General features: G+C 40.0%; 1 protein-coding gene across 1 annotated transcript in view; it reads right to left on the bottom strand.

The window, feature by feature from the left end:
• The window catches only part of SAMSN1 (SAM domain, SH3 domain and nuclear localization signals 1), a 66,152-nt gene extending 51,807 nt beyond the window's left edge, over positions 1-14,345 (bottom strand). The window contains exons 1-4 of the mRNA XM_054165886.1: positions 14,322-14,345; positions 13,710-13,778; positions 7,514-7,637; positions 6,034-6,410 (exon numbers count right to left, since the gene is read on the bottom strand). Of these exons, the coding sequence (XP_054021861.1) occupies positions 6,034-6,410; positions 7,514-7,637; positions 13,710-13,778; positions 14,322-14,345 (594 nt within the window). The remainder of the gene's footprint in view (positions 1-6,033; positions 6,411-7,513; positions 7,638-13,709; positions 13,779-14,321) is intronic.
• Between the last annotated feature and the right edge of the window lie 1,329 nt (positions 14,346-15,674).

Here is a 15,674-nt window from a genome sequence, read left to right as displayed (position 1 = left end):
CAGATTTTTCATATTTTTTAAAACTTGCACTGAGACTGCACAGTCAAAGTCTGTTGAGTTGCTGGAACATGTCCAGAGAAGGGCAACAAAACTGGGGAGGGGTTTGGAGCACAAAACCTATGAGGAGAGGCTGAGGGAGCTGGGGTTGCTTAGCCTGGACAAGAGGAGGCTCAGGGGAGACCTTATTGCTGTCTGCAACTACCTGAAGGGAGGTTGTAGCTAGGTGTGGGCTGGTCTCTTCTCCCAGGCAAGCAGCACCAGAACAAGAGGACAGTTTCAAGCTGCACCAGGGGAAATTTAGGCTGGATGTTAGGAAGAAGTTCTTCACAAAGAGAGTGATTGGCCATTGGAATGGGCTGCCCAGGGAGGTGGTGGAGTCACCATCACTGGAGGTGTTAAGGAAGAGACTGGATGGGGCGCTTGGTGCCATGGTTTAGTTGATTAGATGGTGTCGGATGATAGGTTGGACTTGATCTCAAAGGTCTCTTCCAACCTGGTTAATTCTATTCTATTCTATTCTATTCTATTCTATTCTATTCTATTCTATTCTATTCTATTCTATTCTATTCTAAAAAAGTCACCACAAATGATGACACTAGATGTCTGAATTTTTCACATTGTTATGCAGGGAGCAGCAAAAGTCACTGTAGGCTGTGGAATGCCAGTGGCAGATATTGCAGATATGCAATAGTGCAGCTAGAGTGAGGCTCTCTTCCAAGCATAGATTGAGAGGTGAAGCCTCAAGCTTTGAGAGGTGACTTTCTCTTACTTTTTGTTTTTAACTGAATCAATCCATACAATATTTGCCAACTTCCTGATGGAATAGTTTCCTAAATAAAGTTACCTGTGACAGGAGACAAAGAGTCTCCAGACACTGAAGCATCAGACAAATGAGTGGTTTTAAGGTCACTTGTATTTGTATTTTTTTGTGTGTGAGTCCATAGTTTGCTTGATATTTCCAGGAAAAGTAAACATTGACATTTCTGTCAGGGATCTTGACATTTTCTGGGCTTTAAAATTGTCAGAATTTGACTATAAAATACATGCAAAAATATAAGTGCTTACAAGTATCTAAGGGGCAGATGTCAAGAGATGGGGACAGTCTCTTTTCAGTGGTGCCCAATGATAAGGAGAAGGGGCAATGAGCACAAACCAGTACACAGGAAGTTCTACCTAAAGAAGGAAAAACTTTACTTTGAGTGTGATGGAGCAATGGAATAGATTGCTGAGAGAGGCTGTGGAGTCTCCTTTTCTGGATCTTCAAAACCCTCCTGGATGCATTCTTGTGCAACCTGATTTAGGCAAACCCATTTTAGCAGTAGGGTTAGACTGGAATGATTCCCAGAGGTCCCTTTCAACCCCTAACATTCTGTGATTCTGTGAAATATATCACAATCCCCAGCCCCTCAACTTCAAAATAAGCTTCCACAAGGTTCAAGGACACAGTTTGAATTGAGAAACAGTGAGTGCCTTTGAATTTAACTCTGTGCTAGACTTAGCTGCAGTTTTTGTCTGTTGTTTTGTTTCTGTTGGTTCCTGTATCTTCAATGGCTCTGCATTCTGTTGTGCATCCTGGTGTGTAGTTTCTATTTATCTCTTTACCCTGCAAGAGAGTGCACAGGGTGCAGGGCTGAGTTGTTGGGCTGACATGGGGAGAAGTGTAATAGGTCAAATTATGTTATATAAAGCAACAGGAAATCTGTCAGTGGGCTTGTAAATGAAGATAGGTTAAGATGGAAGAGAAGCAGATGGGGACAGTTTCATATCTTTGAAAATAAATCCTGTTTTCATCACCTGAACACCCATCACCATGGTCTTGACTGCTTTATTTACTGCCACCTTTTCAGCTGCTCTTCATCCCTTCCCTGGGCAAAGACTTTGGGCATCAGCTTGCATACAGCTAAGCAGGACTTCCTAACACCACTAGAAAACAGATTCATGCTTAGTGAGGATCTGGCTTCCTACCTTGCCACTGAAATAGGAACCAGTAAGAGCTACAGCTTTTAAATGATCAGTTATTACTGCCACAGAAGCAGCTGGAGTGACTGGAGCAGTTGAAAACTGGTGCCTGAGAAAAGCTATTTGGCGACTTCCAGGCACTCTTTTTAGTGCTATATTTGTGCCAAACAAGAACTCAAAATGGAATTAAGAAAGGTCTTCTAAGGCATGATCAGGTGTCTTTAGCAAAGACATTAGCTGAAGGCAGAAAAAAAAAAGCAGAAAACAGTTAAATGGCTTAAGAAAACCTAGCAGCCAGAAAGTCCATTAAAATCCACAGCATTCTAGTATGCAGGAGAAATTGCTGGCTACAATGAAGTTGAAATCCTCCTGCAGCCCTTCTCTGGGCTACACAAATGGTCAAATAAAGCTTTTGGCTTTCAGCATATTTTGCTAAAGAGCATTCTCCATTGTGTTCTTTCATTATTGACTGTCCATATTTTTCCTCCCCACTCCACTAAGCTAACCTAGAGAACAAGAATAGTCACTGGTATCACAAGAGATCCAATAACCTGTGTAAACCTCAAGTCCCTACAGTGCCTTTGTGAGAACTAAGATGATGTGAAGCAGCAGAGGCAGTACAAAGCACAGGGTAAGAGCAATCATACCAAGCAAGCAGGGCTGGTAGGGGACAACCAGGAACCAGAAACCAGAGCCTATTAAACAGAATATGTCAGGAAAATTTAGAACAAGAAATGTCTAAAAACAGACCTAAGAAGAGTGTTTCTGCAGTGAACAAAGGAGTGTCAAAATAGACATATCTACTGAGGGTCAAAGGGAAAGGCTGAGAAACGCATTGTCTGGCAAGAAAACAAGTCAGACCAGGAAGAAAGCAAAGAGACACAAGATCACTGAAATGTCAGAGAGCTATGACCAGAATGGCAGGGCTAAGGTAACCACAGTAAGACCATAAAACACAATGAACTTGGGCACTGGCATAAACTCACTTGCAATTTCCCCAAACTTATTTTTCCTTCCATCACAAGGTAATGCATTCAAATCAGATAGAAACCCATCTTTGGAAGCTTTCTGTCATCCTCTTAATCTGAACATGGGGGAGAAAAGCACCCTTAGAATTTTTCTTTCTGCTCACCAAAATTCCAGGTCTTCTCTTCAGAAATGACTTACCTTTTCATTCTCACTGAATACCAAACACAGGTGGCAACAGATACATTTTCTTACGTTATCAGTGACTAAATCCTAAACTTAACCACACTTCTAAGATACTGCAAGAAAAGAAACCCACTTCCAGTACCTCTCTGCTGACTTGTCTCTAATAGATGTTTCCTCCTCTCTCTTTCCTGTAAAGGATGCTTGTATCATCCTACAGGCATGGCTTCCATACTACACAGCTATTGGGAGAGTGGGTAAGTCAGCCAGTGAACTAGCATGTTCAAGCATTGAAGGAGAGAAGAAAACAACTCATTAGATTTTTCTCTCTGTCTTAGGCAGTTCAAGACAGTCTCAGAACTCTTTTGTGAAGAGGACCCCCCAGTTGTGACAGTTCTTCATTCTCTGCCTGTTTCAGGGGTATCTAAGTCCAGCAAGCTTCTGAGCCTAGATATTCTATGCCTCAAATGAGCTACATAAACACTTTCTTAAGGAAGTGAAGAACTTAGCTCACAAATAGCAGTAGGGCAGCTTCTGGAAACCACAATAAAGAAAAAAAGAGGCAATAGGAAAAAAAGTCTGAGACAGACAGCTGAGCTGCATTCTGTGGGGCTAAGCTTGAGGAATAAAAAGAAGTGTAAAACCCAATAACCTTTGGCATTAAGGTCAAATGGATATTAAAGTGGTGTCTGGGCAATCTTTTCTTCTGTCCTCTGCTTCATTTTCAGCTGACTTGTAACATTCCAAACACCAGCCTGGCTCACTCATTTCTGCCCCAGTATACTTTATGGTAATACAAAAATATGCAGCATAGTAATTTCTTTATCCAGGGATATATTTATTTTTTTCTTTCCTGCTGAAGTATTCAGTATTTGCTGAAATATATTTCTAAGGAAGAACTATTTACCATTTGCATCTCCTTAGGAAGAATATCAGTAACAATAATTTCACATGGCAATTTTGACACACCAAGAAAATGAAATGCTTTCTGTTGCCTCTAGCAAAATTTTGACCAGCTGCTAATTATATTGTAAACAGCTGAACAATGCAGGAAAAATGACCTATGCCTAAGTTAACTTTGCAAAAAGTTGCTAAGGGTGGCACTGTGGCTATAAAATGGTAATACAGCATGTTCAATTCTGTATATGATTGAAGGACAGAAACACAGACTTCCAATTTTTTTTTCACAATACATGAAGGGGGACAAGCTGGGTGAGATTTTAGCTGTCTCCAGTGTCTGGAGAAGAGGAGGCTCTGGGGAGGCCTTATTGCTCTCTACAACTACCTGAAAGGAGGCTGTAGCCAGGAAGGGGTTAGTCTCTTCTCCCAGACAACCAGCACTAGAAGGAGAGAACAGAGCTTCAAGCTGCTGTAATGGTCTAAAGCGAACCAGCAGGCTAACCTGTCTGCCTCCCCCAACACAGAAGTGAGGGAACAAACCACGAAAAAGCTCTGGGTTGAAACAAAAAGAGTGAGATAAGAGTTTACTCAGCAAATCAGATACTCACAATACAAATGCACATTTACCTTAGCCTTTCTGCAGCAAAAGCACAGCAGAAAGCAGTAGCGAGCGAGCTGAAAACTCAAGCCAGGGAGCTACTCTCCCACCCCTTCCTGTCCTGCTGCCACCTCAGTGGATGAGCGCCAACACCCGAACCCCAGAACCCAAATGCAGCAAGGGGAACAGGAAGCCTCTCATGTTACAGTCTGATCTTCAAGCACTGCAATATTTAACTCCAGCCAGCACTTTCATTTTGAAGCTGGAAGAAGGCAGGATGGTTTTGCATAACTGCAGCACATTAAAATCCAACCTATGACAATGTCTGTTATTACTATTTTACCCTGGGACTTAAGCCTGAGCTTGGGATGCTGAAAGTTGCTTCCATTAGAAGCAGACATGTGATGGAGCCTGGCATCCCTCACACAATTTGGTTTCTAGTAAGGAAAGGTCCTATTTACTGGCAGACAGGAGGACTCACCTCTCACAGCATAATATTTTTTCACAGTTCCTGACCTATTTCTGATACCACTTTGTCCCAAAGTTCTGTTGTCAAGGACTCTCCCTGTGAGTTTTCAGTGCTGAGTTTGTTCAGTCTGCTGCACCTTTGTCAGCTTGGTTTTAGGGATACTTGGCTTTCTCTCTCTTCTAATTACAGTTCTATCAATCAAAGCTTTTGCCTCTCTGTTTTCTATGTCAAATCCCAGGAAAATCCTCTGGGCTACATTCAGCTAGATAAATTCCATGTTTCAGGTACTGCCTGTTGTTGTGTCAGTTACTGTGTCATTAAAAAGGATTGAATGACTGCCTCTGTGCATCAGAAATGTGGTTGCTATATTGACCTATGCAGTTGTGTCTGTACCTTCCCTAATGATTTATGAGCACACATTAAAGAAAATGCTGTTTTCTTCAGGAGATTCTCTTATGTAAGGTTATGGTTGCTCAGGTCTTCATTTGCACACTCAGCTGGCAGGTTTCAACAGGTAGATGTCCTGTGTCACTAAACTATAGTGCCTCCTGTGGTTTAGATTTTAGGGTGAGAACCAACTCTGTTGCTGAAGCACTGTAGAGGGAATGGGCACAAAGGTAAAAGTGGTCACTCTTTCCTTCTTCTCTGATGTATTTCAATCAACCAGTCATCTTCAATGTGCTTACCACTACACAGAGTGACAGAATACCCACTATCCTCAGTAAGGGGAGGGAGAAATCCTTCATTGCAGCGTCTATATTTTGTATACCTCAGCAACTAAAGTTTTCTTGGGTTTGCCAGCCTGAAAAAGCATTCCCATCCATTTACCTGAAATCTAAACTTGGTTTATTGCATTTCATAACCACATGGAAGAAGACAGCACCTGTTTAATGCTGAATCAGAGCAAAAAGTTTCCACTTCTTACGCATATCAGCACAAAAGAAACCACTTGACTTACCCAGGAGTACTGTAGATCCATATCAGTTAGAGAATATGTAAGATGTGGCTCATGAGATGAGCAAGTACAGTTTTCCCATTCTTCTATTTTTGAAATCAAGAAGTCACAAGGACAGAGCTGATTATCAGGGAATGGTTTCCAGTCACTCCACAGGTGAAATTCGGTTTCTGAATAGATTGAAATAGTTCCTAAGTTACTAAGTCTGGAAGTGTATGAGCGGCCCAGAGACGCAGAAACAAACTCTGCCCTAGTCTCAGTCACTTCTTTTCTTCTTGCATTATCTTTCCAGGTCTTCTTTTCCTGAGGTTTTGTCAGTTTCATGCAAGAAGTCAGTGCTTCCTCATCCTCCTCAGAAAGAGAAGCATCTTCTAATGTATCTTGAAAAATGCAAAATCTTCTATTATGTTGCAATTCACAGAGAAAATAGCACACTTCTTCCCCCCCCCCCCCCCCCAAATCTGTCTGTTGCATTGTATATAAAGAAAAAGCCAAGAACTCAATGAAAAACAAATAATAATGATAATTAAGGAGATGGAAAGGATCTTTTACTGGGTCAGACAGCTGAGCCAAAAGCAAGATTTATTCTCACTTTAGTAAATTTGTCTTGTTTGCTCAAAAGCCTGGAAAATTGTATTGGTTCTGCAATGAACACGAAAATTTGCTAATTGAATGTTATATTGGTGCATAGTTGCAGGGAGCAGGAGTTCAGTTTAAATACTGGAAAATTTCTGAAAGCTTTTCCATATAATTCCTCCCCTGCCCCTTCCCAGTATGGATATTGCGGTTACAAACTAGTTGCTGAAACCCAAATCTCCTCATGTATTTCAGGCCAGACAATGATTTGCTTGGAGTTTAAACTCATTTTGCTAGGATTGGTTTAAAATTAATCCTATGGACAAATGCATTGTACAGTAAATGCGTGCACTGTGAAGGTGGCAAAACAAGTTCAGGTGAAGAGCTGGTGCAGATCATTGGCCTATGGGAGACTCAAGAAAATAACCTGAGCTCAACATCAGGTTAGAATTCCTGTGTCTTATGACCCTAGGCAATCAGGGATGATGAGAGGTCAACTTGCTTCCAACACTACAGACCTTCTTGTGCCCCAGGTGTCTTGTGACACTTAAGGCTATCTTTGCATTTGTGAGTTTTGCCTCTCAGCTCTGAAACATGTTACAAAACCAGGAACTACTCTCATAACAAGTTGTCCTCAGCACGGAAGTCCCACTGTTATACAATTCTATTTATCTAAAAGCCCCACTTGCAAGATAGGCTGTTACAAAACTCCAGCTAGCGTGACAGGAAACAGGTTTGTACACTATGAGGAAGCCAGCACGAAAGTGGTATCACAGAAACATCTCAGCTGGCACTTGAAAATCATGGGTGGTGAAGGACAAACCAGGACAGGATTGTTTATGGCTGTGTTCAATACAGTGTCATTTGCCAAATGTTGGAAAGAGTGATGACATGATGTTTTACTTACTGAGAGGGAGCATAACATGTTTGACATCCTCCAAGCTTTGTGTACTTGTTCTTTTGGTTCGGACTAATTTCTGCAATCTCTTTAGTGTCCCCATGGACTCTGCTTTGTTATCTGGTTCTGTACCCTGGCAAAAAAACCCAAAGATGTTAAAAGTATAATGTTCTGGGTTCCAATGGGACACAGATAATTTTCTCACAAGGACTTGGGAGGTACCACAACCAGAACAGCAAACTGAAACAACCAGTGGGGTATTTGTTACCCTACTGACAGTCATGCCTGCCACATAATGTGAGGGCTAGCCCAGACAGGCACAAGAGTTTTTTTTGCAGTGGTGCTGGGGTCTATATCACTTGCTTTATATATTACTTCATTAGTATTATTGTTATGTCTGTTGGTCCTTTGTTCTTTGCATTGTTCTGTTGAGCTCTCCTTATTTTAACCTGTGAGGTTTGGCATTTTTCCTTCCTATCACACCGTAGGGGTTGGGGATGTCGTGCAAGTGTCTGTAGGGCTTGTCTGATGGCTGGATCTAAATCACAACATATTCAAACACTAAAAAGAAGAATCTAAGGGTAACATGGCGTTTAATCTGAGCATGACAAAGCCTCTGATTCAAAGAATTAGTAATCTACACTTTTCATGCTTTAAAAGTTAGGCACTTCCTTGATTGTGACCAATTGAAGCAAAAAAAGGAAAAACACAAGTCACACAAGGCATCACAATCAGATCAGTGATCATATGGCTGTTTACATATTACTTTCCTTGAATATCCCTGGATTAATTAATTACACATTAGTTCCACAAAACATTTTAGTATATGCACCCAGTACACTATCCAGGAGCATTTTAGGTAATGCACAGAAATCCCAGAAGTGGTGAGCTACTGCATTTAAATGTGTATGGGAGCGTGTTCTGAAACACCAATGTTTTCCTTTCTTCTAGGTCTTGTTTCCTTCCTTAGATGAAATGGCAATAACTGAAATCACACTTCCAATCTGTTCTTGAAGATTCCAACGATGTCCTACTAGAGAAACTCAAGGTTTGAGTACTACAGGCTTCTGGAGCAAGAACTCTGTGAACATGAAGCTGTCCCATGTGCTTTCACTTGAGTTAACCCAGCTACTATCTTGCAAATCAGTCCAGAAACACTTCAGTTATCTTCCAATCTGACTCTGAACTTCTCTGTGAGCTTGTGAAAGAAATTTCAAACTCTGACAGCAAGTAACCTCTCTTCCATAGTCACATTGGAACAATACTCTCTGGCTTCTACGGATGTTCATCCATTTACACCTATAATGAATTTTCCTTATCATGGGAATGCATCTTTGGCAATGTTACAAGTGATTAAGTGCTAGTGCTGATGTTATCAGAAGGTAGAAATGCAGAGACCTTTATTGCACTCTCCCCAACAATTAGGTCACACATCATAGATCCTTTCTGCTTCCTTCTATGCATAATCCTTTGAGATAAAGTCATTATGGAGTTTGCAAGCACAGCCTAAGTGTGCAGGCTGCCTGGGGATGTGTCTCAAGAAATTCTGAACTCCTCAACTATCATTTGGTTTAAAAGCTTTTTGCAAAGTCTTAGCATGAAGCCTATCTGAGAGGCCAGCACTCACATGTTACAAGACAAATCCATCCCCTGTAGTAATGATAGCAGAGAGGGTGTATGTTAGTTTCAGATTTAAAAAATAAGTAAACCACAGTTCACTTGACAGATAATGCTTCTAAAGATGGCTGTGCTTCAAGTGCCAAAGGCACTTCTACCATGACATGAAGCTCTCTAAGAAGAAATAGAAATCCAAGACTTCTCCGGCCAGGTAAAGGACATTTTAATACATATTTACTGAGTTTTATGACACTAGACAATTGTTCTGACATTGTAATAAGTTGAAGCAGAAAGTTAGTGAAAGCTAAGAACAGGTGAGATATTGCCCTGCATATTCAGGTGCTTGACAGAATGATAGAATTGTTTGAGTTGGAAAAGACCTCCAGCTGTCAACCCAAGATGACCATGGCCATTAAAGATTTCCAACCTTGAAAGGGTTTGTTCCAAACAGCTTGCACTACCACTTCCTCTTGGGACAGCTGTAAACTGACATGGTGATTTTATGGCCTACAGGATTTGCTGTATCCTCCTCATGTAAATATTGGAATGTTTTCTTGAATATCATAATATTATGATAGTCTGACTTTGGTTATTAGCATTAGAATGCTGCGATATTAAAAGCTGTCTTGAACCCAGCATGACTTAGTGAAACAAATACATACCTGCATTTGTAAAATTGCACATACAGAAATGTGGAGCTATTTTATTCTTTCCATCACTGTTCTTATTTATTTATTATTATTATTAATAATAACCATCCTTATTTATCTCGAGTTACCCCTTCCATCATGGCTGATATTAATTTAGCATGATTCCACTCATGCTAAAGGAGCTATGCTGACTTCTTCACTCAAGGATAGGACCTAAGGAGTCCTCCTCTTGATAAGCACAGTGAATAATATAGAAGTTCCCATGGTGGACAGCAATTGGATTTAGACTCCCTTCTTCTCAGCAGCATGTTGCATTCCTTGAAGTCTGCAGACTCCTGGGAACTGGGACTCAACCACAGGAACACAGCAGGAAGCCAGAGAGTTGAACATCAACACCTGTTCGTGTTTCCAGTGTATGTTGTTAAGAGATGGCTACATTACTCTGTTTGTTTTGATCAGAGGCACATATTTAAAATCAGTTTCACAGTTATACCTGTAAGCTCAGTTTTGGTCTCAAACTGCCACAAGTGAATTCATTGCAAATGAAAATATGATGAAAGATACTTTCAAGAGGTTTGACTGACAATCTCCAGCTATTACTGGATGTCCAACAGACAGGATCTGAATACAAGTAGATCTCCCATAAATCATGTAGTGTAGACATCAGTTCGTCAGCACCAGCTGTTCTGCTGTGTTGATTATACACATACTACCCTTTGCTAGTTACTAATATGGACAAAATCTAGCTGCTTTCAATGTTATTTTGAAGACTAATAAAACCTAGCATTTTGGTCTCAGCTCTAGTCACCCTAAGGTCTTTTTACATCTTGTATGTGAGTATTCATAGTCCACTGTGGGCCAAACCCAAGCATTCTTATATTAGTCATGTTCTGATTTGCATTTTGAGCCCTCTTTCCCCTTTCCAAATTCAAAACAGTAGGACTGCAGTTTTAGCTTAGCTGAGGAGAGAAACTGAGGTGCAATTTTTCAGTCTCTCATGGTGAAATGTCTTTACAAAATAGATCACAATGGGTTTAAAATGCTAATATTGCTCTAATATAAGATCTCTTGTAGTCATAATCTTTTGTTCACTTATAAATAACAATACCAAAGCAATGACTTTGAGTTGTGAGCTGGGATTTCCATCATGGAGACATCAAGATAAACTGAAGATAATCTGTTCAGATAATTTTATTAATGGCAAACTCTAATCCTCTTTACCTTAAAGCACTCATTCGGTAGAATCTATTGCTAGTGAAATGTCACAAGTGCTTAAAAGATTCCTCTAGTTTATAGAGAGAAATAACTAGAATAACCTCTTTTTATAGAGGAGAGAAAAATGTTCATACAATATTAGTTAGTGATGGGACAGATTTTAAATGTACAGAGGTAAAACATTCTTTAATGTAGAAACCAGACAATCAGCTGAACGGAATATGGCACCCTGGTGCCATAATTTTGGTGTATTGTCCTGGCAACCCTTAGTCACATCTTAGTAAAAGTATGGAAAAAAGAAAAACTAATGAGAAAGCTTTGTTAAATGTTCCCTGGTTTCAGGTGATTTTCTTCCTGCTGCCTGTGTTATCTGGATATCTATCTGATATCTAACATTCTGTGATTCTGTGCTCTTCAGTTGCTGCTGTCAAAGGTATAAAAGAAGGTGGTGAAGTGACAGAACGTGCAGCACTACTGGTTGGACAAATAACATAACACTAATTTGGAGTATACTACTTTCCAAGGCCTTCCTTCCCTGTGGAAGAGGAAGGATGTTCCAAAAGGTGCTATGGAAAAAATGTTGAACAGTAAACCTCTACTCATAAAAATCTGTCCATTTAAAAGAAATGTAAAGACTTACATTTCCCACCCCCACCATCTTCTAGGTTGAGAATTTGCTCACTTGAATATTATAGTCACACTTGTGTTTTGCCCAACCTATAAGTGCAGCTATCTTTAAGGAAAAAAAAAATCCCTCATAATCCCTCTTTTTCCTCATATTGTTCATTTTCCTGCTTAATGGGGTTTTAGTTATGAAAAACAATCACACCACACCATAAAGGAATTGTGTAAATCACAGGCTACCCTTTAGTTGCACATAATTTCCACGGTGTGCATGAATATTTACAGGCAAACCCCAGACATTTTATAAATGCACTTGTAAAAATGCATTACAGTAAAAAAAAATAAGAGCTACATTTTTGTCTGATAAACTGCTTCGGGTTTACCCTAAGAGATTCTAAACACCTTAGAAATCTTTGCTCACCGAGATGTTATGAGGATTAACCTGGTGACAGAAATACAGCAATTTGGAAGCTAAATGTAAAATACTGCTGGTCAGATTCCAGCAATCTCAGCCCCATTGAGCACCCTTTCCTGGGTGTAACTGCATTAATTTCAATAAAAGCACTTGCACAGCATGTCACTTCTCAGCATGAAGAATTTAGTCGTGGCAGAGTCTAATCTCTGATTTTTTCCTCAACAGGCTTGCCTTCCCCAAAGAACTGCAATGATTTAATCATCATCTTAAACTCAGAGTACAGTGTAATTGTGAGAAGACAAAAATTACTGTTTACTGTGTCAGTGGTGTTGCCATTATTGTAGCATAGTCATTTCTGGAAAGTTTCAGTGATACCCTTGGTGTACATAGTGAATAGTAAAATGGTACGTGATGATAGAGGACTTTCTGCCCTCTTTATACAAAGAGTTAGTTCTGTCTAAGTCACTGAATTTGGACAAAGTTTGTGTTTAAAAATGTTAGTAAAGCCACTGCCAACCGATACATAGATGAGCATTGGACAAAGTGATTTTATATGCTCCTGCTTATACATATCTGACCTTTAAATTTACCCATTGTTTTAGTCTGATACTTCAACTACTCAAAAATTAACTCAGAGTCAAACTAAATAGCCTAGGAATATAGCCAGATTTTGTCCTGGGAATCACCGAGCAATAATAAGGTATTCTCAAAAAGATAAAGAGCTGCCATGATTAATACCATGGATATGAATAACTATCTTTCCACTTTGGGGGAAGCAACATACAATAAAGGAAATTCTGCAAAAGTGCCAAGCTCTTCCAGGCTGCTAATGAAAAAAGAAAAGAAGGAAAGAAGGAAAGAAGGAAAGACAGAAAGAAAGGAAGAAAGGAAGAAAGGAAGAAAGGAAGAAAGGAAGAAAGAAAGAAAGAAAGAAAGAAAGAAAGAAAGAAAGAAAGAAAGAAAGAAAGAAAGAAAGAAAGAAAGAAAGAAAGAAAGAAAGAAAGAAAGAAAGGAAGGAAGGGAAGGAAGAAAGAAAGGAAGGAAGGAAGGAAGGAAGGAAGGAAGAAAGAAAGGAAGAAAGGAAGAAAGGAAGAAAGGAAGAGAGAAAGAAAGGAAGAAAGAGAGAAAGAAAGAAAGAAAGAAAGAAAGAAAGAAAGAAAGAAAGAAAGAAAGAAAGAAAGAAAGAAAGAAAGAAAGAAAGAAAGAAAGAAAGAAAGAAAGAAAGAAAGAAAGGAAGAAAGGAAGAAAAAGAGAGAAAGAAAGAGAGAAAGAAAGAAAGAAAGAAAGAAAAAGAAAGAAAGAAAGAAAGAGAAAGAAAGAAAGAGAAAGAAAGAGAAAGAGAGAGAGAAAAAAAAGAAAAGAAAGAAAAGAAAAGAAAGAAAGAAAGAAAGAAAGAAAGAAAGAAAGAAAGAAAGAAAGAAAAAGAAAGAAAGAAAGAAAGAAAGAAAGAAAGAAAGAAAGAAAGAAAGAAAGAAAGAAAGAAAGAAAGAAAGAAAGAAAGAAAGAAAGAAAGAAAGAAAGAAAGAAAGAAAGAAAGAAAGAAAGAAAGAAAGAAAGAAAGAAAGAAAGAAAGAAAGAAAGAAAGAAAGAAAGAAAGAAAGAAAGAAAGAAAGAAAGAAAGAAAGAAAGAAAGAAAAAGAAAGAAAAGCAAGAAAGAAAAAAGGCTATTTTTATGGCAACTCACCATTTCACTGTTACCAGTAACACTTGCATGGTGAACTCGTGGTGGAATCCACTGCTCATAGTTTATCACCTTGACAGCAAGAAAAGTAAAATTAAAGAAAACCAACAACATAAATAAGACTAATAAAAATCTTTTGTGTCATAGATTTGAACATAGATTGAGAGCTCAGCAGTCTTTTAATGCAGTACTGTGTGCATATAAAAACAATGGCTGACATACACTGGCTGACAAACACCAGCTGACACCCTATGAAATCAGATTGATATTGAACTCTCTTAATTTCCTAAGTTATCTAGGATTTAGTAATACTTTGGAGACATCACAGGGTCTGTGGTCAAGCAGAAGAGCAGTGCTTTACACCACAGGATGCTCGAATCTCACCCTAGGTCTTGGCTCTCCTTTCTCAGTGAGCAGGAAAGCCACAGAACACTTTCCTCGGCAGCAGCCCCTCAGCTGAGGAGCAAGTGTCACTGCTGCATTTCTACAAAGTGCCTTGCTCAGTTCTTCCTCATTTTGTCTTTGCTGTTGAGCCCCAAGGGTGCAAGCTTGAATTGGATTAACAACGCAGAGAAAATGGGAGGCTCCTCAGAACTAAGCAAAGACTAAACATACTTTCATCATCTGCCCATAATCCATTTCTTGGTCACAATGTCCTCGTGACAAGAACACCATGAAAATACACTTTCCCATGGGTACCGACGCAGTCCCGAGTGGGCAAGCCTGAGAGTGCTTATAGCTTATCAGTGCAAGTAATGAACACTAGCCTTTTTCTTCATGAATATGAATGACACTTTGAAGGCTAAATGCAACCTAGGAATTTACGTGAGAAATGAGGCATGAAACATTCTGGAAAATGTATTAGCCCAAAGACTGTATTGCTTCATATTTTATGTTCTTCCCAATATGCCACAATGGGTTTGAGCCGTCAGGGAAGCCCTGCTAGACACGAGCAAACGAGAACAAAGATATGAAAAATACCTGCAGAAAGTAAAGCTGGTTTTAATGGTAAGGTGCAAATATTACAGTGTTGCTCATGTTGTGTCTCCCCACTGTGCTTTTAATGGTAAGGTGCAAATATGACAGTGTTGCTCATGTTGTGTCTCTCCACTGTGCTTTTAATGGTAAGGTGCAAATATTACAGTGTTGCTCATGTTGTGTCTCCCCACTGTGCTTCTGTTCCAAGCCCCTGTTTTCCAGCACTATGAAATGAGCAACTATTTAGCATATTTAGAATCATAGAATCAATAAGGTTGGAAAAGACCTCAAAGATCATCAAGTCCAACCTGTCACCCAACACCTCATGACTACTAAACCATGGCACCAAGTGCCACATCCAATCCCCTCTTGAGCAGAGCACCTCTAGGGATGGTGACTCCACCACATCCCTGGGCAGCACATTCCAATGGCTAATAACTCTCTCTGGGAAGCCTAAACTTCCCCTGGCACAGCTTGAGACAGTATCCTCTTGTTCTGGTGCTGGTTACCTGGGAGAAGAGACCAACCCCCTCCTGGCTACAACCTCCCTTCAGGTAGTTTTAAAGAGCAATAAGGTCTCTCCTGAGCCTCCTCTTCTCCAGGCTAAACAACCCCAGTTCCCTCAGCCTCTCCTCATAGGGCTTGTGCTCCAGGCAGCTCCCCAGTCTCAATGTCCTTAAATTGAGGGGCCCAGAACTGGACACAGGACACAAGGTGTGGCCTAACCAGTGCAGAGTACAGGGGCAGAATGACTTTCCTGCTCCTGCTGGCCACACTATTTCTGATACAAGCCAGGATGCCATTGGCCTTCTTGGCCATCAGGGCACACTGCTGGCTCATGTTTGGAGATTACAGTTTTTGTGAAGTTCTCAGGGAAGCCTATTTGGGGTTTTGGGGGATTTTGGGTTTGGGTTTTTTTTGAGTGAGAGGGAAAAAAACCAAAAATGTTCATTTACACTCTTGCTTCTAAATTTAGCTTATAAAATCACA

Source organism: Dryobates pubescens, chromosome 12, assembly GCF_014839835.1.
Source record: "Dryobates pubescens isolate bDryPub1 chromosome 12, bDryPub1.pri, whole genome shotgun sequence".
NCBI lineage: Eukaryota > Metazoa > Chordata > Aves > Piciformes > Picidae > Dryobates > Dryobates pubescens.
The sequence above is the reverse complement of the archived record's forward strand: the minus strand, read 5'-3'. Positions and strand labels throughout refer to the sequence as shown.